At 48.3% G+C, this 26,737-nt stretch overlaps 1 protein-coding gene across 6 annotated transcripts; it reads right to left on the bottom strand.

Moving 5' to 3' along the window:
• On the bottom strand, nucleotides 1–26,493 carry INAVA (innate immunity activator). 6 transcript variants are annotated; one of them, XM_072648254.1, is made up of 10 exons: nucleotides 26,091–26,193; nucleotides 16,412–16,539; nucleotides 15,382–15,506; nucleotides 15,114–15,230; nucleotides 13,151–13,376; nucleotides 8,513–8,566; nucleotides 6,325–6,538; nucleotides 5,838–6,011; nucleotides 3,719–4,397; nucleotides 1–1,664 (listed from the first exon to the last, which is right to left on the bottom strand). In XM_072648254.1, the coding sequence occupies exons 2-10, from the start codon at nucleotides 16,473–16,475 to the stop codon at nucleotides 1,572–1,574; spliced, it is 1,746 nt and encodes a 581-aa protein (XP_072504355.1). In that variant the 5' UTR covers nucleotides 16,476–16,539; nucleotides 26,091–26,193; the 3' UTR covers nucleotides 1–1,571. The 6 variants fall into 6 exon arrangements, with proteins under 6 accessions (XP_072504355.1, XP_072504354.1, XP_072504353.1 ...); XM_072648253.1 differs by lacking the exon at nucleotides 26,091–26,193 and adding an exon at nucleotides 23,987–24,148; XM_072648252.1 differs by lacking the exon at nucleotides 26,091–26,193 and adding an exon at nucleotides 21,795–22,361.
• Between the last annotated feature and the right edge of the window lie 244 nt (nucleotides 26,494–26,737).

Consider the following 26,737-nt stretch of genomic DNA (forward strand, 5'->3'; position numbering starts at 1 on the left):
TGATCACAAAGAGCACATTTTATTAAGGAGAATTTGACACTACACCCCATACAGTTCTGGCCCTGCAGCTGGGGACAGGGCCATTTTATGATGCCATCAGAGGCTACGCAGAACCAATAAGTTAACAGAAAGACTCTGGGGTAGGGAAGTCCCTGAGACCTGCCTCGCTCAGCTATGGGAACTATTGAGGAAGAGACATTTCAGGGTGAGAAGAAAATAGAGTCTATGGGGTGATTTAAAAAAAGAGGAATGAGTAGTAGTAGTGGTCTCTGGTTGTGGGGGAAAGAGGGAGTCGAGACTAGAAAATGCCAGAAGATGAGGCTAATTATCAGAACCCAGTCCACAGAAGCAGGGAAGGAATGAGTTGGCACAGGACTATAGAACCTATCCCTGTGGCCACTGCTTCTCCTTCCCTAGGATCCCCCCTTAGCAGGACCCTTAGTGCAACTAGGCACAAAGTCTTTCTTTTCCTGCTAACATCCTGATGCCCCTCTCTGCTGGCATCCAGATCCTGGGGAGCCCCTAAATACATTCTTAGCTGTCTGCCCAAGTTCAAATAACCTAGTAGGAACCAAGGCCTGGGTTGCTGCTAGGTAGGAAGCATTCCTCTCCTTTCACAGGATTCCTTTCCTGGCTTTTCTGTTCTGGGTCAGCTTCCATAGCTGGCTGTCTGGAGTGGCAGCAGAGGGTGTCAGCACAGGATTGCCCCTACTTCCCAAATGGCTGGTGCAATCCACACAGATTCCCCTCTCCAAGCAAAGTCAACCTCCAATGAGGAGCCAGGGCAGGAATTCCTAGATCTGGATAACAAAACTTTGCCTTCTCCACGGACAGTCCAAAATGCTGTGCCCTGAAGCCCAAGTGGAAGACGAGATCTTACAGCATGGGAAACATCACTGAGCTCCACGGGGGAGGCAGAGATGGGAAGTGGGGAACAGGAAGCTGAGTCTGGAGATCATGCACCACACACCAGTCACATTTTATTCTTCCCTCTTCCTTCCTTCTAGGTTAAATGACAAGGAATTGTTCTTCTATGTCCATCTGTGGGCTAAGGAACTCATCCCTTGGGCTGTGCATCACAGAGCACATTACTAAGGGAAAGAAAGCAAAGAGGTAGCTCTATGCATCAGGAGAGTGAGTCCTGCAGAGGTTGGAGGATTTTGAGACACTTGCTACCCCAACCCCCCAGTGGGTGTTGGAGAAGCCTGGAGTCTAACATATGTGGATATGGGCATGGTTGACCTCTGGTGATAGTCTCTTAAACAACCATAACATGGGGGGCTCACTCATGACTGGGATGGCCAAACCTGATAACAGACAGACAGACAGAATAAAGCGGAACAACATAACAGCATCTTTGAGAATAACACAGAAGTATAAAATTTCAGGCCAGGCTTCCTAAACTCAAGTCAGAGGAAGTCTGAGGTCTTGCTCATTGACCCGCAATGAGTGTAGTGGAGCAGAGAAGAGGTGCCAGGGTTGGGCTGAGGCTTAGCCCAGTTGGCCAACCCCAAAGTCCAGGGCACCCCCTTCATGGATCAAGTCTCCCCACAAGATGGGGAGCCAAAGCATTACACTTGGCTGATGATCTCTCCTTTCTCTGGCACATAGACTTGCATCGGGGTTCCATCAGATGTCCTCCTCAGCACATGGACCATGGGCATCTGTCAGGGTTGGGGGGAAAAAAAAGGAGTCAATGGGTAATCAAGACAGGCAGGAGCTCATGCCCTGGGGTGCCCTGCCGTGCTACCTTCAGTCTTGAATCATGCTCCACCTGCTCTGGATCCCACATCCTGTTCTAGGTTCCATTTCCTTCTATTAGCTGTGTTTCTGCCCAGACTGTCCATTTTTCCAGTAGCTTCAATGCTCTCCCTCCTCACTTCTAATCCGTGGAATTCCTAACTCCCTTCAAGTTGCTGCTTAAGTGCCACCTCCCATAAAAGGCCCTTCCTAGGTCCCCCATTTATGAGTACCCCCTGCAATTACTTCTTATTTATTATGCATACATCTTATATATGGATATACATATTATGGATATATCATATATATCCATGTATGTGGATGGCTTACTTGTGTGCACACTGTTACCACCACCAACCCCTAACCTCCCTCTAAAATGAAGGCCCCTTAGTTGTAGGGACTATCTTGTCTTGTGTAGTACATAATAGCTGCTTAATGAATGGTAGTTGATTTGAACCAAGACCCTTCTGAAGGGGCTCAGTGCTTCTCTCATGGCAGAACTGTGGGAAGGAGGAAAAAGGAACAGGTGGGAATGAAGACTGGGAAATGAGATGTATCAGGGTGATGAATGTGACCCTAGAAGTAACACTGGCCTTGGGTGGTGGGGAGAGTAAAGGAATGAATGAATAAAAAGTATTTACTAAGTCCTGACCTAATGTGCACTGGTGGGGGAGATCACATCTCCCATAAATGGCCACCACACCTCCGCCAGAACCCCTCCAGTGAGGAGGATTTCCTCAGCTCCTGAGGCAGCCCATCTGCTTTTAGACAGCTCTCACTGCTAGAAAGGTTTTCTTTACCTTCATCCTGTAAATTCTACCTAGACAGTAATCATGTCCCTTCCCCCACCTCAAGCCTTATCTTCTCCAAGCTAATCATCCCCAGTTCCTTCATTTGATCCTCATGTAGCAAGATTTCAGTCCTTTCACCAGCCTGGGCACCCTCCTCTGGAGATTTTCTGCTTCAAATTCTTCCTTCCCCTCCCTCTTTCTACAAGTTTACTCCTCACTACTGGAACTTCCTTGGCCAGGGTGAGACAGGCTAGGTGAGGGCCAAAAACAGGTCCAAGCTCGCACATTGGAAGAACATGTCAGCTGGGAGGGTGCGGCCTGGGCTCCAGGCCAGGAGAGCCAGTGGGACGCCAGCTGCAACCCAAATGGTTGGTGGGTGGGGAAGAGACTTGCTGCAGAGAACCTCAGTACCCAAACACATCTGAGTTTATAACTTTGGGGCCCTTCCCTCCTGCCAGTGAAGAAGGGGAAGGGAAAACAAAGGATGTGTGTTTGAGGGTATGAATGTGCATGAATGACTTCAAAGGGGAAGCGTCCTCCCTGCCTGCACCATTTCAGATAGGAAGCCTGAGACCCAAAGAAAAAAGAAGTTCCATGTCAGGATAGAGAATCAACTGGAAAGAGGTCCTTAGAAGCAGTTTTTCCCAGTCTCTGGTCCCAAAGTCTTCCTTTATGATCCCAGCTTAGTGTCCCTCTTGTCCCAGGAGGGATGAATGGCAAGGCAGGAAGATGACTCAGCTCTGGAGCTGACTAATGCCTTAGTCCTGGGGCCTGCTGGGTCAGGAGGTAAATGAGTTATGTTCTCAGAGCAGCCCAGATGAACCTAGAGGATTCAGTCAACTCTCAATTATCTGTATCTCAATCATCCACTTCGTGGGTCACCTCCTAATGCTGCCCAAGTGGCATGTGCTCAAGTGCAGGACAGGATAAATGTGCCTCTCCTGAAGCCAAGGGGCAACATGCAAGCCTCAGAGACGTGACGCGAGAGCCATCACCCGCTCAGGACTACACAGATGTCTGATTCTGGCGCAGACAGAGACCTAGCTGTTTCGTTCCTCCTAAAACTGGCCTTGCTCACATTACCTACTGTTCTATCCCACCCATAACCTTCCTTGGGGAGGCAAGCATTGGCTTCACTTGCCTTTCAAGTTCCCTATTCCACTCTCATGACTTCCTCTCTCCCATACCTGTGTTCTTCCCATGACTCTCCCCAAGGGCTCTCTGACTGGAGGGAGGCTCCTCATTCGGAAGGCCCCCTGCCGGTCTAGTGAATGTGGACGGGCACTGCGTAACCGTGCCCGCTCGTGCCACCATTTGAGTTCCTCTGACACAGCCGCCTTGCTGAGTCCCCGGCCTGCAGGGCTGTCCTTCAAGGAAGGCGTCCTCACAATCCGGCTGTGAGAAGGTACCAGTCGTTGGTAGCGCAGAGGTGCTCCATCTTCATCGTAGACAGTGCCAGGTCCCAGGTGGCCAAGCTCCCATCCAGCAGGCAATTGTTGCCTGTCAGCCACCATTACATACCTCCCTGCTGGGAAATATCCAGATGGGAGCAGCAGCTTAGGGTAATAAGCTGCCAGCTCACGTCCATCAGCAGAGACCCAGGTTCTCCGGGAGCAGAGCTGGTCAGATGGGGTCATGGGCCGCAGGAAGATATCTGGGCTACTACTGCCTGGAGAGGTGGCGTGAGAAATGCTGGAGACATCAGAGCTGCTGTCTTCAGAGCCAGAGTGGTAGGCAGGGTGGGGCAGGGGGTGTTTTGCTGAAGGGAAGCAGGAGTCAGGCACAGTCACTGTATAGTGCGTGGGACGTCGGCGAGGGATAGCACTTCGGCCACGGCCTTCTGGGCACACCCGGAAAGAATCCACCCTGCAGGGAAAAAGAAGATGCCAACTCAGCCCTGGATCTCAGAAACAGGTGAGGACAAAGTAAGAGTGAGCTAGAAACATTAATTCTAGGGAAGAGATGGAAAGGGTTATTTGTCAAGGGAATTAACGCTCAACTTCCTTCTTTCCACCACACTCCCATTCATGTGGGCTCAAAAATCCAAGCATCCCCTTTGAATAGTCCTTATTCCCTACCTCCTTAATATGCCTTATCCCCATATCCAAAATTGCTAAGTCTGTATTTCCTCTCTCCTCAATATCTTTCCCATCCCCCTTTCCGGACTTCCAGTGCCACCACCCCAGTTTGGTCCCTCATCGTCTCTTGCCTGGATTATTCTTATTACAAGGGCCTCCACCTGATCTCCCCTCTCTAGCCTGCTCTTCACACTGCTGATAATCTTGTGCAGGGGAACAGACTATGTTACTCTTCTACTCAAAAATCCTCAGTGTTTTCCTATTGCCCCTATGGTGAGATGGAAACTGCCTGCCATTTCAAAGGCCTCCACAGTCTGGCTCAAATTAAGTGCTTGCTACGTGCTGGGCATTCTGGGAGGAGCAAAGAAAAAGAAAAGGCAATTCTCCACCTTCAGGGGACTTGAATTCATACAGTGGAGACAAAATATAGATAAATTTACCTTGATAGCTGCTCTTTTATACTCATGTTTCAGACAAAAAGAACTATTAGCCTTTTTTTGAAAGTTCTGCCCTCTTACCTTTGTTTTCCTATAGACCAATCTCCATTTCTGAAATACAATCCCTATCCCCATCTTTTGTAAACTTTGTCTTCCTTCAAGGCCAGCTCAGTCACAAGTTACTCCTCTGTGAAGCCTTCCCTGTTTTCCCCACCAGCTGAAAGATTTCCCCTCCCCATTCAGATTTTCTTAGATCACTTTGTCCAGGACTTTCCTTTGCCCTTGGAGCAGAGTTTATTAGTATACAAGACTTATCCTCCTTTAGAGTTAAGTAGGTAGATGTCAAGGACCTCCTGTCCTCTCCAGACATGCCCATGCCTAATACAATGTTTGGCACTTAGCAGGTGCTTAATAAATGTCTGGTTAATTGACTTGTGCCCAGGGAGTCAGATGGGCCACTCAGATCAGGAGTCTGTATAGATAATGCCAGGGAACCCGAGGCGCTCACCCCCACTGCCTCTAGTCTCAGAAGCAGAAATGAATAAAAAGGTGACAGAATGCCTGGATTTGTGATCAGGAAGAACTAGATTTGAATCCTGATTGTGGGCAAGTCACTCAAGTTCTCAGAACCTCAGTTTCCTCCTCTGTAAAATGAGGCGAATCTACCATGTCCTTAATCCCCCTTCCTCACAGGTCTGCCATTCAAAAAGTGGTTAAGTGGAATGTAAAGTGTTGGGCAAATCTCAAAAACAGCTGTATGAATGGGAGCCCAAGCCCTATGGTCTTGTTACCTTAGAGACTGCGATTGGCCCCGTCTCCCCTGAATCTCTGGCGTAGCAGGGGCACTCGCCCGGCCTTGAACTTGTCCAGCAACATTTCGAAGTGGGACCACATGATATGTGGGTGCTTCCAGCAACCAGGGGCTGATGGAGGTTGGTCCATCCTGGGGTGTCGTGGCTGGGCTGCTGCAGAGAGAGAAGAGTAAGGAGAGAGAATTTTCCCATGAGTTTGGCAGGGCTTTTTGCTTCTTTTTCCTTCAGGAGTGCAGGTCTGAGTTTGAGGTAAAGAGGTTGGAATGGAAAGAAGCCAAAGTGAATTTGCGTTCAGTGGGAAATATACTTCTACTTCTGGGGAAGTGGTCAAGATAGCCCAGTTATACCAATCAAAGAAAGGCTGAATCACTCATCCCTTTCCCCACTTTTTCCTGCCCTTAACCTCACTCCCTTCCCAGTATACAACATCATTTCCTCTAGACGCATGACCTTCATGTGCCTCTACCTGGACTCGCTGTCAAGTTCTGAGGGAGATTTCTTGGGTTTCTCATAGGGATGATCCAGGCTAGTTTCCTTCCAGGGGCTGTTCTGGATTGGAGAACGCTCTAGACCCCCAGCCTCAGGCCCTGCTGGCTTTAGCCCCTCCAGCCGCTGGGGTGGGAGTGACCTAGTAGGTGGTGCCGGGGACTCTGGAACAGGTTTTGGCAACTGGGCTTCTTCTGCAAATGGAGAAGAGAAAGACAGTAAGGGTGGCTGGTAGGAGAACCAGCCCAACAGGAACCAAGCTACTTGTTCTGTGTCTCTCCTCCCAAGGCCAACGCTGCCGACTGCCCCAGGGGTTCTCTCTGGCCACAGACATCAGTGGATGGCCCCAGGTCCCTCCAATCTCTAAGTCAGCCTCCCTCGAGAAGCCCTCCCAGGTGAACCATGCCACACAAGCCATTCCCCCACTCAGGGTGTCTCTTTGTGCCTGAAGCAGTGGCGGCCAAGTTTCTAGTTGTTATCTTTCCATGACATGTTTTTCTAGCATATGCTGCTTCTATATTCTGGAGGCCTCCGAAGGTTCTGTACCTTCTCCCTTGAATGTTCCCTAGGGCCTCAATTCCAGGTAAAGGGGACCTCATCAGTGCTGTTTGTTTTTTCTTACCACTGCCCAGCTGTACTCCAGAGGCCAGAAAAGTTATATTCAGCTCTACTGAGGAGGAAGGGCACAGATTTTGAACAGCAGAATCCTCTGTAACTCTGGCTGGTTCACTGTGGGAAAATCCCCAGTATGTGTCTCCCTCTTTTTTCCCCAAGGGTAAAACTGTTCTCCGGGGTCTGGACTGTCTCTTCCTTGCCCTCCAGGGTCTCCTGGCTGACAACTCTGGAATTTATCTCCCTATTCCCCACATTGGGGTCATCTGGCTCCCAGGCCCAGGAACTCCTGGGCTTACGCTGACTCAGCTCTGGACTACCACTCCTCAGCATTTGTTGTGGGAAGCTGGAGTGGGGAACTTGGCACGGGAAAATAGGCCATTCATCCCACCTGGGCCTGTGTCCAGGGAAGAGAGGGCCAGGCTGAGAAGCCTAACTTTAATTCAACAAACTTTTATTAATTGTAGTACAGTTAAAATCCATTGTCTCTGGAGTCAGACAATCTGGGTTCAAACCTCACCTCTGACATCACTCTATGACCTTGAGCAAATCACTTAACCTCCCTGGCCCTTAGTTTCCTCACCTGTTAAATAAGGGTGTTAGACTAGATGGCCTCTAGGAGCCTGTGTTCCTGTTCTAAATCTTACAAAGCACAAGGAATATACTAAGACCAAAAAAAAAAAAAAAAGTCCCTGCCCTCAGGGTGCTTCAAGTTTAACAGTGATAATGTGGGTACATATATGCACAATACAAAGTAGAATGGGATGGGCACAAAGGAGAGATCCAGATAAAAGGTTCTAGGAAAATTTAAAGGGGATGAGCCCACTATGAGCAGAATTCCCACCAAGGAGCTCTGCCTCTCTGCTCTACCAAAGGCATTTTATACAAAACTTCCCCACCTTGCCTAGGGTGAAAGTATAACAGCACTAATGGTCCATTCCTAAAGCTGACTGCTACCTAAGCAGCGTTAGCCTGCTCTGTCTCTCTCACCTGGGCCAGTCTGACCTTCCTTGGGCAGTGTGTGCTGGGCCTCCATTCCGGGGGCTCACCATTCCAGTGTCAGACTTAGTGAAGATGCCTAATCAGCTTTAGTCCTACTGCACCACAGAACTCCCCTGATCCTCAGATTCCCTCAGGAGCAGGGATTAGAGGTCTGCACCCCCACGCCCAGGGGCAGCTAGGTGGCACGAGGGACAGAGCACCAGGCTTGGAGCCAGGAAGCCTCATCTTCCTGAATTCAAATCCAGCCTGTGTGAGCCTGGGCAAGTCACTTAACCCTGTTTGTCTCAGTTCCTTATCTACAAAAATGAGCTGGAGAAGGAAATGGCAAATCGCTATAGTATCTTTGCCAAGAAAACCCCAAATGGGGTCACAAAGAGTCAGACACAACTGAAATGATTAAACAACAAAAATTACCATGCCCAGAAATTTCACATATCTTAACTTGACCAGTGGAGGCCTTTGCTAAGCTTCTCAGTGAGTGCTATGTGGAGACAGGTGCTCCTGAGCTACAGAGAACTCTCTTGGGGCACCATTTCCCAGACAGTCTCACTTACCTTCTTCCAACAGCATGGCATCTGACAGGGAGCTATCATCAGAAGTGCTCAGCTCTGGAGGAGAGAAAAGAAATGGGGTTGAGGGGGGCGCAGATGAGGTCATCAACAGGTACAGGGAAGGCTGGGATTTGGAGAGTGGCAGACTCTATCCTCTACCTGCAGGCAATCACATTTGGGACTTACAAAATGTTGATTGTATGCTAAATACAGCAGAGGAGATGAAGGAAGGGTACTGTGGCCCTGTGAACAGGGGCATGAATTTGGAGTCAGAGACCTGAGTTTAAACATGGCTCTGCCCCTTGTTCCAGAGGTGTTCAGGGGGAAATTACTTTTTCTTCCTGAACCTCAGTTTCTGCATCTTTAAAAGAAAGGTGTTTGGAGTGGATAATAAAAAAAAAAGAAAACAAACAACTGCCATTTCTGTACTGCTCCAAGGCTTGCCAAACACTCTTCTTCCCACTCCATGAAGGGAGGCAAGTATTATTACAGATGGGGTAAACCTGGGCTCTAAAATGTTAAGCAATGATTTGCTCATTACAATCCAAAGGTTCCTTCAAACTCTAGGTCCCATGATCCTCAGGCCTCCTCGCTTCCCCATCTGAATCCACCAAAGCCTCTGGGCTCTAGGAAGTCTCCTGGCATGGTCCCTGTGGGTGATGCCAGCTAATTATCCAGCACTGATATAATTATGTTTCCAAAATGAAATGTTTGCACTGTAATGAGGCGCTTTCTTTGCTTCAAAGAACTTTCCAGCTATTAACTTCTTATTAATTTCTCTCCTTTCTGAAGAAACAAAGTGAAGGAGCTCAGCAGACTCTGCTCGTTCAGAAGGGTTCTTCCTTCTACCTACTCTCTGAAAGGATTAGAATACCTTATTTGGATACCAATATTTGGAAGGCAAGAATGGGGCTGGAAATTGAAAAGTAGAGGAAAACATTGCAGGATTTAGAACCAGCAGGACTTGGAGAGCATTATTTGGCCCTATCTCCTCATTTTACTAGAGTTGAAGAGTCTGACTTATTAATAATAACTCTTTAGGGTTTACAGGTTATCTCATTTCTTTCTCAAAATAACCCTATTAGGTAGGTGCTCTTATCCCCATTTTATAATAAGGAAACTGAGGCTGAGAAAGGCTCAATGATTACATAACGAAGTAAATCATCTGAGGCAAGATGAAAACTCAGGTCTTCCTTACTCTAAGTACAACATTATCTCACCTTCCCTTAATAGAGGCTAAGTGATTCAGCCAACATGGCACAGGATATGAGCCCAGGTGCTCGGATTCCCAATCAAGCATACTTTCCACCATCATGAAATTTAATTCAACGACCACTTAATAAATGCTAACTATGTGCTTCACGGTGGTGTTGGACATACAAAGTCTGAAACAGTTGCTGTCCTCAGGAAGCTTCTATTTTACCGCGGGGTGAGGCGAGAAGTTGATACAATTTGTACACAGACAAGTAAATGTAAGGCAACAACATGTGTAAAGAGCTTAGCCCAGTGCCAGGCACGCTCCAGGCTCTGTAGAAATTAATAATGGTAACAATAACAATGGCAACTAGAAACATTCCCACTGAAAGTTCATAAAAGGTTAGAAATGCATTCTGCTATCAGCATGATCAATGTCAGAAGGGAGAAAGCAGTGACCTCTGAGAGAGTCAGGAAAGTGGGGAATCAGGGGGAAGGGGGCCTGAGGTGAAGACAGAATCCATTCCAGGCACAGGTTCCAGCTTAGGAGACATGGAATGTCCAGTCTGGGGAAGAGCGAGTGGGCCTGTTTGACTGGAATGCAGAGTTGGAGAACAGGAATAATACAAAATAAGGCAGACTGTGAGGAGCTCTAAATGCCAGTTTGCATTCTATCCTAGAAGAAATAGCGGCCCACTGAAGAGTTTTGAGCAAAGGGGGTCACGATCAACCCTGGGCCCTAGGGAGGGTATTTTGGCAGCTACAGGGAGGCTGACTTGGTAGACAGAGACGAAGCAGAAGACCAATTAGGAGGCTGTTGCAATAATCCAGACCTGAACAAGGACACTGGCTGCCTAAGCAGAGCTTCCTCCAGAATTCTTATCCCCAACTTGAGTGGAACTTTATATTCTCTGAATCCTTGTCCCAACTGAAAAAGTGAGAACAAGTGGCCATCTCAGTTTTTCCCCATGTCCACTCTCCAAGGACCACCCCAGAGGCAGGTTTCTTGATAATCTTTTAACTCCCTCAGAGAGTTAAGTCAAAGCTACCACAAATCTCCACCCAAGTCATGTCCTGACCTGCTTCCCACTCTCAAAAAGGGGACATCAGCAGGCATTGTGAACACCCTCCTCCTACTGCCTCAGCCTTCTGCGGTCACAGCATTCTGCCCCTGGACATGGTGTCTAGGAGCTCTGGCCACCAGCTTGCAACAAGAGGCCTTCTGCCCAAGCATCCTGAAGCTATCAGAGGAACTAGAAATGGGCCTGAAAGGAAGGGGGACCCAGCCTCTAGGCCACACTCATACCCCATTCATTGCTCTTCAAACTAACTGTTACTGGTCTTTCAATGATTTCAGACCCTGAGCCAGCAACTGGCTTTTGAAGGGGGAGATAGTATGTTCCCAGGAATGACAGATGGGCCAAGATGATATTATCTTTCCTCATAGCTTTCCCAGGTAACCTGACCTTTTTTATCACCTGCTTCCTCACAAAGAGTGACTGGCATCCCAGAGCTTCCCCTCCCTAGCTATGCAACTGTGAGTGCACCATTCTCCTATCTTCAACTTCCTCATCTATAAAACAGGGAAGCTGGATAAGATAGTGTCTGAGGTCATGGCCAGTGCAAACACGCTGGGATTCTATAGTTTGAGAACACTGGCTGGAGCCAAGCCCTGGGCCATGCCCTTCCCCTTCAGTCCAAGGACAGACCAGTTTACTGACCTCCTGGCTGTTCTGCAAACAAGACACTCTCCCTCAGCTCTGGGTGTTCTTTCTGGCTATCTCCAGGTCTGGAACACTTTCTCTCCTCAATTGTGCCTACTGATCGCCCCCCACCTTCTACCGGAAGCCTCTCCCCCATCCCTCGTAATTCCAGTGCTTTTCTTCTTTTAATTATTTGCTATTTATCCTATGGGCAGGTAGGTGGCACAGCAGCCTGGAGTCAGGAAGACCTGAACTCAAATCTGGCCTCAGACACTTCCTAGCTCTGTGACCCTGGGCAAGTCACCTCACCCTGTTTGCCTCAGTTTCCTCATCTGTTAAATGAGCTGAAGAAGGAAATGGCAAATCACTTCAGTATCTCTGCCAAGAAAATCCCAGATGTGGTCACAGAGTGGGACATGACTGAAAAACAATCGAGTAAACAACCAAATTCCTTTGTAGATGGATATGGCATGCTCTGTATACATTTGTTTGCATGTTGTTTCATGATTAATCTCCTTGGGAAGGGATTGTCTTTTCCCTCTTTTTGTATGCCTAGCATTTAGCACAGTCTCTGGTCCATAGTAGGTACTTAATAAATGGTTATTAAATGAATGAATGAATAAAAAGGCCTGGCTATTTGGCCTAGGGGGCAACTCTGGCACCTTTATCTAATGGGCCAAAAATCTCTTTAGGTCCAGTTCTTTCCTGTTTTCATCATCTTTCTCTGTGCTGGTTCCTAAAGTTGACTTGGAAGGAATCTGGAAACTGTCCTTCAACTCCCAATACACATTTCCAGAGAAGGCAGATGTGGACACAGTGGGCAGAAGGATGCAACAACCCCTATTGGGGGGTGGTAGATTGGTGTAGTTAGGGACCAGAAAGAGCCTAAGATGTCTTATAATATACTCTCACAAGAGGATTCCAGTCCTTCCAGAAAATGAGGGGCTAGGATAGCTCAGATATAAAAGAAGCAAAGACTTTCAGTCCAAGCCCGGGTCCCAACCCCCTGGAATTGCCCAGCTCCATCATCATTGTACTCTGCTTGTCCTTGATTTATTAATTCCTAGCCCACAGAGCTCCCAAACCCAATTACTACCTCAGAACTGTCAAATTAAGTGGCCAGAATGGAGGAAGAAAAGGAATCTCCTCTATACTAGGAAGTCAAAGACTGAGCTCTCTCAGCTGGGGGAATAGGGCAAGGTGGGAGAAAAGGCTGGCTGGACAGCTGCCTTTGAGAGAACACCCAGTCAAATCCAAGGTCTCAGAGGAATAAGGGTTAAAACCACAATGGCAGGTTTCCAGGGCAGGATCTTCTATGGTGATCAGACAGGCCCAGGCAGTACTATCAGTTTGCTATGTCCTCTAGAGACACTTAATAGCAGTACCCACTTTGGCCTTTGCCCTGGGAGTTGTGTAAATGGATAAAAGGCAAGAGAACAGATGCAAGAATTTTACTCTCTTGATCAGGATAACATCAGAAACTCAAAGGTTGTAGGAAGACAGTAATCAGAATATTCCCATTAAAATTCTGGAAGAGTAGTCTCTCCCTATTCCCTATAATAGTGGGGAGGTTGGGTCTTAGGTAGCAAGGCTTAGTAACCCTGGCAGCTCCATTAACTCCATGGGAAGAATGCCCCCGCTGGGAGTCTCAGAGTGCTGCCCTCCTGGCCAGAAGGGCCAAGAATTGAGCACACACCTTCTAGGTCTGAAGTCAGGGGGGCCTGCCAAGGCCAGGCCCACTCACCTCCCCGGAGAACGGTGGCAGGAGAAAGGGGCACACACCCACTGCTCAGTCTCCGTTCATTGAGGCTATGTTCTAGCTCCCGAAGCTTCTTCTCTTCTTGCAGTACCGCGTGCTTCCTCCGTCTGCGGATCTGCTTGGTGAGGTTCTCCTCTTTGTAGAGACGTCGGGCTGCCTCTGCAATCTGCAGCTGCAGTGCCAGCTCCTGCTCCAGGCTGCTCAGAGGATCCTGGGCAGGAGTCATAGAGAAAAAGGCAACCCAGGTGAGGGTAGGTACAGAAGCCACAAGGGGGCTAATTGTGTTTCCATTAGATTGAGAGCTTCCTATGGGCAGAGACTGTGTCAAAGAATCATAGATTTAGAGCTGTGAAAGAACCCAGAGACCTGTGGGGTTAAGCCAATTCCCTTGTTTTATGATGAGGCCCAGAGAAGTCATTCAGTTAGTACGTATCTGAAGAGGTATTTGAACTTGGGTATTCCTGACTCCAAATCCATTGCCCTATCCATTACACCATAGTGCCTCTCATCAGACTTGGAGATCTTTGTGGGCAGTGATTATGTCTCCTCTGTCAAGCTTCTACCTCTCCAAAAGGTAGGGACCATGTCTCAATTCAAGGGCATGCCCTGGACAATATGTTCCTGGACCACAGGAAAAAATCTGACTTTAAGCTAGAAAAGAAAAAAGTCTCCTTTCCCTTCCCCTCCCCTTGAAAGGCAGGGAGGGGAGACCAAAGTCCTCAGAGATGTAGGGCAAAGGGAAGGGAGGTTTCCAAGACTGAACCAGAGCCACCTCCTTGAGCTAGAAAAGCAAGCACCGAGAACCACCCATCAGGGCACGTGGGGATGGGCAGTCTCAATTAGGAGGCCAGAGGGTGTTGTCCCAACTTCCCACCCAGCCTGCTAAGTGGGACACTTTCTCTCTTGCCTTGTAAGACTGGGGAACCTGCTAAAGGGTGTTCCCAAAGTGTTAGGGAATGTCAAGGACCTAGGCCTAGACTGCAGGCCTCCTGGTCAGCTCCCCAGGCCATGAGACAGAAGACTGTCTGCAGCAGACCCAAGGAACTTTAGCATTCAGTCTCTGAACTTTCAGTCTCCCCTACTTTGTAAACCTTCACTTATCCCTGAACTCTAACTCCAGTTCCCTGCCAGCTAGGCTCCAAAATCTACACCTAAATCCTAATTAGTCTCTTCCCCTTCTGCTATGGATGCTGTCTCTTGGATCTGCTTCTATCACCCATTTCCCTCTTTTCTTCTGACCCTGTTTTTACATGCCCCAGACCATTCCTGTGCATACTGGGGGGTTTATTTACAAGGGAAAAGGGAAAAGACAAATCCAGAAATAATACAGCAGGGTAATAAGGTAATTAGAAATATAAAGACATCTATCCAGTCCCAGACTGAGTGGCACCGAGGTTTTCAGAATTTCCCCAGCCCTAGCTTGGCCTTGACTCTCTAGGATGGGAGGCCCCTGGAGGAGAAAGCTTCCAGAATGCCCTGGGCACGTTGGATTAAGCTCCTTCACCAACTCAGCAATCCCTGGATCGCTCTGCCAATTGGGGAGTCTGCGGATTGAAGGATGGCCCTTGGCTTTCCCACTCCTCTGACTCCACACTCACTTGGCCAACTAGATAAGGAAAAAGTGTTTTCTGATCAAGGGAACACAAGGAAACGCAGTAAGCATAATGTTCCTATCACCTCAAAAATCAGAGTCTCCACCTCAACACCCAGCTCTTGGCCAAAGCTCACAAAAGACAACGTGCTTCCTTCAGGGGCCAAAGTACTATCCCTTCTGTCCCTGGGCCAAGAAAGGGGAAGGGCCTGTGAGCGGGCCACAACATGATGCCTACTGGTGCTACGCAGGCCTGGGAGGCTGGCAGATCTGCCTAGGAAGAAAGGTGACAAATACCTCATATCCTTGATTATCTCTCAAGGACAGACCAGCCCCCAGTGTGCTCACGCTCCTCACCTCTCTATGTAAGGTCTGTTCATCCAGTTTGTAAGCTGCTCCAATCCTTCGGCGAACCTTGGGGGCCTTTTCTCCTGGTTTGAGGGGATACTCCTGTGGCAGTGTGCCTGTCAGCTCCTGAAACAAGAGATAATGCTAGGCCAAACCTTCTCTGTACCCTGATCCCCTCCATCATGCTCACCTCAGGCGATTTCTTCTTCTTTCCCTCTAAACCCTCCAGCACCCCTTACTTCTAGGCTACATCCCCTGGAAAAGGGAGAGCACTCACTGCTTCTCGAAGACAGAGTTTCTTTAACTCCTCCAGACATAACTCCAGACGTTCCTCCAGAGCTCTCTGCTGCTTCCGCATGGCATGGGTCAGCTCCTTCATTGGGGAAATTGGGCTATCAGGACCTAGATGGAAAGAGCCACATATAACCCACATACATCCCTCGCTGACAGGAGGATGGCCATCTCCGCTTTCCCAGACACCCACCTGGCCTCCCCCCTTGGAGAGACCACACGCACCATTCATTCATGTACACTACACATCTGACTGAGGTCATTGGTGAGCCTCAGCCCCCTGTGTCAGGGCTGCTCAAAAGGGCAGGGGAAACTGCCTGTATTCAGCCTGGTCCAAGAGGCCAAAAGAGGCAGAGGGGTCTATGGAAACTTCCATGATAACTTCTTATCTCCCTTCCTCTGCCTCTTCCCTTCCTCTTTAGAAAAAAAAAAACAATAGTGGAAAGAGCACTAGATTTTAGTCAGTGGACCTGAGTTCAAATTCCAACTTTCTGACTTACTACTTGTATGACCCTGGGCAAGTCTTTAATCTCTCCAGATCTCAGTTCCATGTTTAAAACAAGGGGGGTGGTCCCTTTGAGCACTAACTCTATGACTCTAGGATCTTAGTGTAGCCTGTCCTACCAACCAAACATATATGTGATTCCTCCATCTATCCTGTTCCTTTTTAGAGGCTGTGATATGAACAAAGCAAAGCATACATAGCCAGTACAAGCCAAGAGATAGAACTATAAACTTGAGGAATTTCTGAGACGTGGTGGTATCATACTCAAGATACCAAGAGGTACTGAGAGGTCCTAAGGTCCTATTTCCAAGGAAAACAGTAACAACTCCAGGGTAGTCCTCCTCAAGGAAGGAGAGATCCCTTCCATTTTAATTCCTCTTCCAATTTGTCTTTCCTCACTCTTCTTATATCCCCAGTCATAGAGATTGAATGTCTTCCGTTCCAACCAGGAGGAATGAGGACTCAGGCAGCTGGCCTATTCCTGGGGAGGGAATTTCCCCAAGCCACTCACCAGACTGCAGGATGATGCCGCTGTCTGTGTCGCTGATCTCATCCTTGCTCTCCATGGTGGACATCCGGGGGGCAGGGGAGACAGAGTGGAGAAGGGAAACACAGCTCCCAGCCAGGGACTTTAGGTGGCTTGGAAAAGAACAAAAGAGGCCATGTCTGGACTCACCTAGGCCTGCCTAAGGGGCCAGGACCCTTTTTCCAAGCAGAAACTAATTAACAGCAGGATGCTGGGGAGGGGGGCTGGGGAAGGGAGGAGGAGAAGGGGAAAGAAAGAAGGTTTAACCCCATGAGTGCCAATATAAACTTTCTTTGCTCTTAAATTGAGAGCGATCTCTTAGAAGAGGGACGAGAAAATAGCCCAGCATATTGGCAAGTGAGCTCATTTGACTCTGTGCAGGATGAGAAATATATTTTTTGGCCATGGCCAAGATGGGAATTTGTTTTGACTGACCATGCATACTGATTATAAAATTTTTGCTTTTATTTTTCTTCAGGTGGAAGAGATAGAAAGGGAAAAAACACCTGATTTTTGTGAATTGAAAAAAATTATTTTTTAAAAATACCCCAAAAAACCCACTCGTAATTATTTTACTGCCTCTAAAACGATGTCCTATTTTCCCCAGGATGCTTCATTCTTGTCTAACGTGTTCATTCTGCTCCACATTTCGGACTTGGACCCTAGTGATGGATGATAGTAGAATTCCCATAACCAAAGGTAAAATGGTCCTTCTTCCTGTGCTGAAGTCTAACAATATAAGTCCTAGATCACAAAATCTCCAAGTTAGAGCGAATCCAACCTTTACCCCAAAAAGAATCCACACTACAAACATCCTGAGAACAACCATCCAGCCTTTGCTTGAAGATGGTGAGAAGGGAAATCCTCTAGCTCATTTCTCTCATTATCAACAAATATTTACTGAGGGCCTACTATGTGTCAAGCACCGTGTTAAGGTCAGGAGATAAAGAAAGGCTAAAGTAATCTCAGTCCTCAAGGAGCTCACATTCTAATGGGAGACAACATGCACAAAATCATGTACATTAGCATCAAGGGGGACCAAGAAAGGCCTCCAGCAGATGGTGGGATTGGAGTTGAGTTAGAGAGAAGTAGGAGGCTGAGGTGAGCGGGAAGAGTACTCCAGGCAATCCAAGATAGCCAGAGAAAAGACACAGGAGTTTGGAAATAGAGGAGCAGGGAGAAAGAAGGTCGGTATTGTTTGACTGGAGAGTGCATGGAGAGAAAGTAAAGTGTAAGAAGACTTCCCTCTCCAACTGGCCCTCCGTGAGCCATGCTGCCTCTTCTCATTCTCCCATATGCACTTCAGCATCTTCTGTCCCTCTGAAGCCAAAACTGGTAAAAGGGATGTTCAGCACTACCTCTACCTGGCACCCCTGCCAAGAGATGTTGGTTGGGATGGAAACAGAATCCTCCAGAGACAAGGGTACTTGGCTGCTGCCCTTGCAGACACTGCCATGGCTTCTTTTATAAGAAGGTAGAGGGAAGGTCAATGCAACCCACTTTTGGGCAGGAACATCCCAGGGAACCTGGGCAGGACCTGAATAAGGTGCCCAATGCTGCCAAGGCCATCGATTGGGGTCCCTGAGCCTCTGTTCTCTGAGCCTGGTTATTCAAAATTTGATGAATTGAAAGGCTTTGAAATGGAAGATTGCCCACCATGCCTGGGTAGGTCTAGGAGGGCAAGAGTCTAGGCCGAGCCTCAGTCTGGCTTGGACAAGCCCAACTGTATTACCACCCCAGAATCATGTATGGGGTCGCTGGAAAGGATGGGCCCTCTCTAAAACAGCTGGAGAAAGGGAAGAATGCTGTAGCAACTCACAACTCACAATCCCAGGCCTTAGCACAGTGCCTGGGAACAGTAGGTGTTTAACAAATGCTTGTGGCCCTGACTTCTGTATCACTTTCCTCATCACAACCTTGAGGTAGGTAGTGCAAGTGTTCTCCTGTCCCCATTTTACAGATGAGGATGGAATGTCTGAGATTATGACTGGCTCCCACTTAGTGAAGTGTCAGAACCAGGATTTAAATTGAGGTCTCTTTTGTCTTTCAAATCCACTGTTCTTTCCACTATGTGGCAAAAAAAATTATAGACTATCTGAGTAGAAAGGGGTCTTAAAGGATATTTAATCCAACACTCTCATTTTACAGATGAAGAAACTGAGGTCCAAAAAAGGGCAGAGATTTGCTTGCCTACAATAGAGAGAAGCCCAAGTCTCCTAAAGTCCTGCTGCTTCCACAACAAAATAAAACCACGGGTTTTAGAGTTGGAAAGGTTCTACTCCAACCTCTTCATTTTACAGATAAGGAAACTGAGACTGAAAGGAAATGACTTGTCCAAGGTCACACAAAGTAATAAACAGAGCTGGCACTGCAATCCTAATCCTCAAGAGAAAGCCTACCATTGAGCAAATACTAGGAACCAAGATTCCCCAGGACCATTTTCTGTTTGTTTGCTTGCTGACCTCTCTTTGGGGTTCAGATCACTCAAGTGTCACCAGAACATTGTACAAGTCTATCAGTCCACTTGGATGGGGCCCCAGCCACCCACCAACCTCCATAAAGCCCTAGAGGCTAAGTCCTAAATGGGGCTTGCCCTAAGGGAGGGGGTGGACTCCTCCAAGACTGGATCCAGGGCTCAGACGCCTCCTTACTGAGTCAGTTTCATTGCACAAGAGTCCAAAAGGCCTTCCGAGTTTCTGTCTGGCGCTCATCCTGCCTTCTCTGGGTACTTGGGGCTGTGGGGCGGAGGAGAAGGGCTCCGCCCCGTCAGCCTTTAGCAGAGTAGGTCTTAGGCAAGCTGGTAAATAAGCCAGCTGGGAAAGAAGGCGTGAGAGAGAGGAAAAGTGGGAGCGGTCAGTCCTTCTCAGTCACTAGAACAGTCCCCTCTTCTAACCAAGAACAGGACTGGGAGCAATACTATAGAAAAGTACAATCCATCCAACCATGGAGGCTGCCACTTCCAATAACAAAACCAAACAGGTCCACAGACCCAAAAGGTAGGCTACGGTGCCAAAGGGAGAATGGATGGCGGCCCCACCAAGTGAGTACATAGGATATCAGTAAAAAGGTTTACATAGAGCCTGTGCAAACACAGACAGCCGACATATATACCCCGGCTATCTCAGATTTCCTTGTTTGTCAGAAACCAGGTAACTGGAAAGGAACTTTCTTCTCTCCAGCCCTTCTAAGATGTTCACCTCCATTTTTAGTCTTTTGGTCTCTATGAGGCACAAGAATAACCACAGATTAAATGCCTTACTGATAGATCTCAAGATCTGGAAGAGACCTCAGAGCTCAACTAATCCAAGCCTCTAATTTTGCAGATGGGGAAACTGAGACCCAGGAAGAATAAATCACTTGCCCAACGTCACTCAATCCTCAAGCTTATTATGTGCTGGTCACTGTGTTAGGCACTAAAGATACAAAGAAAGAATGAAACCATCCCTGCTCACAAGGAGCTTGGACCGTATAGGTCACAGGTGGTAAACAATGAGCTGAAGGATCTGGACCCAGGTGCTCAGCTTTGAGTCTAGGGCTCTTCCCACTGTATCCCATGCATATGGAACATTGTTCAGGTCCACTCCCATCCCCTCCTGCCACTCACCAGAAGCTTTTCTGCCCTCCCCTGGACACATTATCTCATTCCCCAAATCTTCTCTGACCATCCCACTACCCTAACTCCAGGTCGGAGTTGGGTAGCTATTCACATACCCCACCTACATAGTTCAAGGTGTTTGCCTTTGGAAAGGAAAGAGGAGATGAAGCAGAAAAAGGCAGAGGAGACCCACTAATTAGTAATCATCACTAATTAATTACACACTTCCAACTCAGCACTCCTGAGGATATTAAAGTTGTGGTTCCACCTCTGCTCTTTCCCTCCTCCTTCCTCTGAGACAAGTGAGGGAGGTGATGGAGATGAAAGCATAGAAGCAAGGTGTCCTATTCTCAGGCCTTAGCCATATGCTTTTCAACTCCCCACCCACCCATGTGTCCAGCTCCCCATGCTCTCCATGGCCCGGTTTCTCCTATTCTTCTTGTCTCAGGTGAAAAAACCTTGGGCACTAGGCATCTGTCCAAATCTGATACTGGGGTCCACAGTACAACACTGTGCATGGATGGCATGCATGGTGGAGCAAGTTCCTATCAGGGTAGGAGTTAGAAATCTTGGACTGGAGTCCAAGTTTTTCTTGATAACTCACTTCATCTGTAGGACTCAGTTTCCTTATCTGTAAAATAAGGGAGATTGTCTTTTTTTTTTTTAGCTCTAACACTAAATTTTGTTCATCAATCAATGAAACAATTAACAAGCATTTATGAAGCGCTCTCTATGTGCAGGCACAATTCTAAGCTCTGGAAAACAACGAAAAGGAAAGAGAATGCATCTGACATCAAGGAACTTTACATTCTGAAGGTGACATGAAAGGCCTTGCTCTAGGTACGGCCTGTTGCTTTTTCTTCAATAGTCACAAGGCAAAAGAGAAAATGGAAAGTGTTATTTCCATCTTCTGTTCATGACATATTGGTAAAAAGTTCAAGTTAGAAAGGACTTTCCAAATTATGTGAAAACACTTCCTTCAATTTCATCTGAAGAAAAAGTACATGGAAGTTCACCTATATATCCCAGAATGGAAGCAGGGAAAAGGAAAGGAAATAGTGAAATGTTTTAACTAGAAAAACAATGTGCTTATTTATATGAGTTTATGTCAGAGGGTTGTTGAAAAGAAAACACAAAGTTCTAATTAATATAGGAAGATTATCTCCTCCAATCAACACCTGGCCCCTAATCCTATTCTGGACAGTGGCCACCAGGTACCTGCCCCGGTCATCTCCGAGGTCAGTTCCTTTTGTGGCCTTGGTCATCTCAAAATAGAGGCTTCCTGCTAGGACAATCCCATGGGATGAGATACTACACTAGGTGACTTGTTGCCCCCTCCCCCAAAATTCTTGAGTCCCTTCCCAAATTTCATTGTTTGCTGAGTACTTTCTGCTGGGAAAGAAATAGTCCATCTGGCCGTAGGATGTTGCCTGATATATTGTGACAGAAGAGGAGAAAGGAAAGAGGGAAAACTCTCTTAAACTAAGCCTTCTGGGGCTTCCTTCCCACTCCCCACCCTCCCCCAATCATAACATCTATTCATTCCTCTCTCAAATCCCTTAAACCTCGTCTAGTTCATTTGTCTTTCTCTACTTCCAGCTTCTCACCTGGGAAAAGGAGTTTTTCCTTCTCACCTGAGGAAACTGATCAGTTTCGCCGGGCCTGCCACACCAGAGTCCTGTCTCATGACCTCTGCCTCAGTCCCTGCCTTGAACTTTCTCCTACTTGTCTCCGAACCCAGAAAAACCACCTCAGTCTTGCCCCTGGCTTTACCTGCTTCGGATGCCTCGATCCAGGAATTAGGGAAGAAAACCACCTTCTTCCAGGAGAAACCCAAGGGCAGAGAATGAAAGGGCTTTGAGTGCCGATGCTGCTTCTCCCCAGCTAAAGGCTTGCTATTCTGTTCCGGCTCCTGCCCTCCCTCCCGTCCTGCTCGGCTGGGCTAGGAGAACCAGGTTACTTACTTGTTATGACTTGAGTCAGAGGGGAGGAGCAGGTGAGCAACTCCTTCCCTGAGCTAATCCTGCCGCAGCTCTGTTCCTAGGGCCTCTGGACTTCCGGGGAAGGGGGATAGGGAGGGAGACAGGACTCATCTGTAGGGGAGCCCCCAAGCAGAAAACAGTGGGGCTTTTTACCCCAGGTGGCCCCCGGGGCCATGGCTTTCCTGGATCAGGCTATTGTTCTCACTCCAGACTATTTGCCTTTCTGGAAACTGGAGGGGTGAAGCTCCCAGGGTGGAGCGGGGTGGGGAAGGCTGATTTCTGAGTAAGTGATCTGGAGGGCTATCAAGAGGAGAGGGGCTGTTTTCTCCTTACCCAGAAGAAACTGAAGCATAAAGCAGACAGAGATAATAATAATATCTAACATGTGAATAGCACTTTGCCTCATTTGATCCACAAATCAAGTCACGTAACCAAAAGGTCAAGAATCCAGGAATTCCCCAGAAGACAAAGCTAGCAGTAACTGACTTATGATGCGATTGAAGAAAATTTAGGCTTGACATAAGGAAAAACTTTCTGACAATTAGAGTTCTGAAAAAAGAGGGATGGGCTGCCTTGGGTGGGGGGGTGTTAAAGCAAAGGCAATGCCTTGTAGTGAGGATTTTTTTTCAGGTACAGGTTGGACTAGATGGCATCTGAGTCGATTCCAACTGAAATTCTGGGACTCTGAGTCCTGGTCCCCAGTTTCATGGAGGTCTTTAGGTGTAAGGCAGGAAGGAACTTTTCCTCTTCTTATTACAAAAACCAATCTTTAGTGCAGTAAGACTACAGATATACTGCATAAGAGAGACTGACCCCCATCCTTCCAAGATTGTCCCATAAAAAAAGAGGGAACCAAATGACTTCAGTGAGCACAGATCCCTGGGGAAGAAAAGGGATTCCTTTGCACCCACTCTCACTCTCTCCGTCTGTCTCTCACCACCCACACACAAAACATATGGACACCCCACTCCCCAGCCAAATCTATTTGGGATCCTACTCATTTCCCAGATGAAGGAAAAGCCAGGGTCTCAAAAAATCCTACCCCATTCTACTCACTCCTTCCTGACTCCAAAAAACAGATAGACCTACCCTTTGTACCCTACAAGTCTGAGGTGGAGGCAGGGAAAAGTACATTCACCATATCCAAACACTGAAAGAGGAACAGTCTAAGAACACACATATGGTATCACTGAATGACAGTTTGGAGGGACCCTGACCCTCGAGATCATTTCGCTTACCACTGTGCTTGGCACATAGTAGGAGCTATCTAAATAAATGCCTATTCCCTTCCTATCACCTACTCACAAACCTCCAGTGGCTCCCCACTTCCTTCTGAATAAATTTCTAATCCTATCATTCAAGGTCCTTGTTAATATGGTTCCGACTTGGGGAACACTACTCCTCTGCACAGACCCTATGATCCTGCCAAACTGGAGCAGCTGTTATTTACCACACTCTCTTATCTCAAGCCTCCCCACTTCCATTGTCCTCACACCTGGAAAGGACTCCTCCACATCTCTCTCCATTCGGAGTCCATCTCTCTCTAAAGTGTTTCCTTTTCTTGATATCCCAATCCAGCTGCCTCATCCTCCATGAATGCTTTCTTAACCACCTTCCTAACATGCAAGTGACCTCTGCCTCCCCAAATTTCTCCTACGTTTGCCTGGATCTCCCTTTCCGCCTATCTCACTCTCCTTCATTTCGGTGCATTCTTCCTTCATCCTCACGTCCCTATACCCATTAGACTATAAGCTGTCTGAGGCTTCAGCTAAGTCAAGTATTATATCACTCCTAGCATTCAATATGGTGTTAGACATACCTGATAAAAGTATGCTAATGAGGAATGACTATTTTTGTATCTCTGATATCTTTGTATACCTAGAACAGTACCTTGGGGAGGTCTAGACCTAGGCTTCCATTAGTGTAAGGGAATACCCAGCAGGCACTTCAAAACTCTTATGTGATTTAGTCTTCAGGAGTTACCTGGGTCACTGAGAGAAGCGACTAGCTGTGGTCACACATCTTCATTCTATGACTCTTTCATGGTGTAGCAGGATGTCAGGATATGGGAGGCTATATCAGGACATGAATCCTGCCTCTGACACTGGCTATGAGATGCTTCAACTCTCTGGACCCCTTTCCTCACAATGAAATGGAGATCATAATACTCACACTAACTACCTCACAGGGCTGCTGTGGTAAAGTACTTTGTAAGCCTTAAAGCACTATAGGAGGTGTGACTTGTAGGATTATGATGGATCCAATACCCCCATTTAACAGAGAAAGAAACTGAGGGTCAGATATGGAATGTTTTAGACTGAGTATCAGTTTTCTTGAATTTTTTCATCCTGAAATTTCCCAACACCTCAGGGTCTCCAAAGCCTTCCAAGAGCCAAAGTTTCAAGTGGAAAACTCCAGGGCTACCAAATAGCAACCAGAAACTAGTACCAGTCCCCTCTGCAGAGGATTCCAGTCATTGAGTTTTGAATGCTGTCCCCAGGCCTACCACCAACTCAGCTCTAGGCCTGTTTCTGTTTTTCCCAAACCCCTTTCTTCCCCACTCCCCCTTTATTGCTTTCCCAGAGCTAGATCTCCTCCATTTCCCCCCTTTTCCCCTTACACCTAGCCGGCTCTCTCACATTCCTTACCCACACCCTCTCCAAACAATACCCTCCCCGAGGCCCTCCCAGCTGACCACCAGATCCTTCCCTCCACAGCTGACCTCAGGGTTGCTGCTGAGGGGCCCAGGCAGGGAAAATCCCCTCCCCCCCCCCCCCCCACCTCCTCTTACTGGGAGCCTGAAGAGAATGCAGCAATCTTTAGAGGTATGTCTTCTAAGAAGTAGGGAAGCAACCCACAGCTCTAGGCTCCAGCTAGGAAGATGGACTAGGAATAATGAGAATTTCCCACACCTCCTGAGTGTAATATATGAGGAAGCATGAGGAAGCAAGTGTATCTTCTACCATATTGATGTTAAAATCTGGTTCTCACTGAATCCCTAGAGTTCCGGTTGACCTAAATGGATGCTCTCTGCTCCCCTCTCTCCCAGCACTTCCTCTACCTTCTGGGGGACACTAACATAACATGGATTAGTTAAAGAGTATGTGTTGGGGAAAGTGAGGGAGGGTCAATCTGAGGTCGAAAGGAAAACAGCTTTGATAGGAGGGACTCTGAATAGGCCTGAGCAATTTTGGAGGACCCTTGGGGCCATTTGACCCACTATTTAGCAAAGGATAGTGTCTTCCAGACACTGGATTGCTAAGCGTCTAGATTTTCCTAACTCAACCCTTCATCCATGTCTTTCTCCCATGGTATGAACTGAATGACTCAAAGTCTCACAGACTTCCCTACTCAAAAAGGGGTGAGAGTGGGGACTCTTCCTTTTAGTCTCTTAAAGATACAGCAAAGTTGCCTCTTATTCTAGAGGTTTAGGGTAAACTGGTCTAGTGGAGGGTAAGCTGAGTGAGGGCAGGAAGCCTATCTTAATCTCTGTATCATCTAAAGTATCTAAAGCAGAGGCAGGTATATTTCATTCATACTGTTCATTCATTCAACCACAGGGACAGACAGACCAAGTAGGGGACAGGAAAAAAAAGGAGAGAAACAGCCCAGGCCAATTAAGAACTGATGGCAATCAGTTCACTCTTGTGCCCCCCTCTCTCCCTTGGCTCCCCCACCTCAAAGTTCAGGGCAGGTCTCCTACCTTGGAAAGGGTGCTCCGGTGTGTGAGTGTGTGTGCAGAAGTCCGAGGCAGGGGAACAAGCGGGAGGCAGGCTTAGAGTGGGTACTGAAGTCAGACCTCGCTCCACCTTCTTTAAAGAACTCTTTTGTCCTGTTCCCCCACTGCCCCCCACCGTCCAGCCTTAGCTTCACCCACGATCCCTATTCCACGGCTCCTCCCTCCACGGTGTGTGTGTGGGAGGGGGGGCGGTAACGCAGGCAGTCCTGCTTGGGAGACCCGCGTCCCCCCGATCTGTCCAGTCGCCCCCCGCAGCGTCTTGGTGCCCGGTCTCGCGCCCCCACACACACACACCACGCACTCCGCACCCCCACCCCCGGCCGGCCCCTCTCCAGCCCCCAGCCTCACCTGCACGGGGGGGCGGCCGCCTGCCTCGCCAGCCCTCTCCGCAGGGTCCCCGCAGAGGTTGGGAGCCCGCCTCCCGCAGCGTGCTCCCGCTCCCGCTCCCGGAAGGAGGCTGCCCTGACTGGTTCACAGCCGCGGGGATTTCATTTAACTTCGGCGTTTGCTGCATCCCAAATGTTAAAGATCCCAAGACATCTGTCCCATGGGGCATACCAAGGGCCAGAGGGAAGGGGGGCTCTGAAGGAGGCTCGGGAATCCAGGTCCACGGGGGGGGGACCAGGACCCCGGCCTGGGATCGAAGGGTCCAGTAGGCGCAGGGACCATGGAGGCCAGGGGCCTGTGGGGCTGGGAGGCCCCCTCTGCCCCTGATCTGGGGTGGTGCAGGGCCCCTCACACCCCCCTGTGTCTGCCCAGATTTTCAGGGCCCCAGCCTCAGAGAGCGCCTTTGATCTGGGGAGCGCCTGGCGCCCTGCACTTTTCATTCCAGCAGACCCCGGGGTACAAAAATGAAAGCCACAGCCCGGAGACCCCCACGCCCCTTCCTCCACTCTCCTTTTCCTCCATTCCACCCCCACCCCCAAGCAAGACAAAGTCCCGGATTACTTCTGAATCCCGGCTGTGGATGCTCGGGGAGGGCGGAGGCTGCCCGG

This window comes from Notamacropus eugenii, chromosome 2, assembly GCF_028372415.1.
Source record: "Notamacropus eugenii isolate mMacEug1 chromosome 2, mMacEug1.pri_v2, whole genome shotgun sequence".
In the NCBI taxonomy this organism is placed as follows: Eukaryota; Metazoa; Chordata; class Mammalia; order Diprotodontia; family Macropodidae; genus Notamacropus; species Notamacropus eugenii.

What these genes read in the sequence shown, in the direction of transcription:
- INAVA (XM_072648251.1), bottom strand. Translation starts at nt 26,298, where the DNA reads ATGCCCCATGGGACAGATGTCTTGGGATCTTTAACATTTGGGATGCAG. An exon ending in GCGGCCGCCCCCCCGTGCAG is followed by an intron (nt 15,507 to 26,090) that starts GTGAGGCTGGGG and finishes CTTTCCATCTAG; the next exon opens with GTCCTGATAGCCCAATTTCC. An exon ending in GAGTCATGGGAAGAACACAG is followed by an intron (nt 1,665 to 3,718) that starts GTATGGGAGAGA and finishes CAACCCTGACAG; the next exon opens with ATGCCCATGGTCCATGTGCT.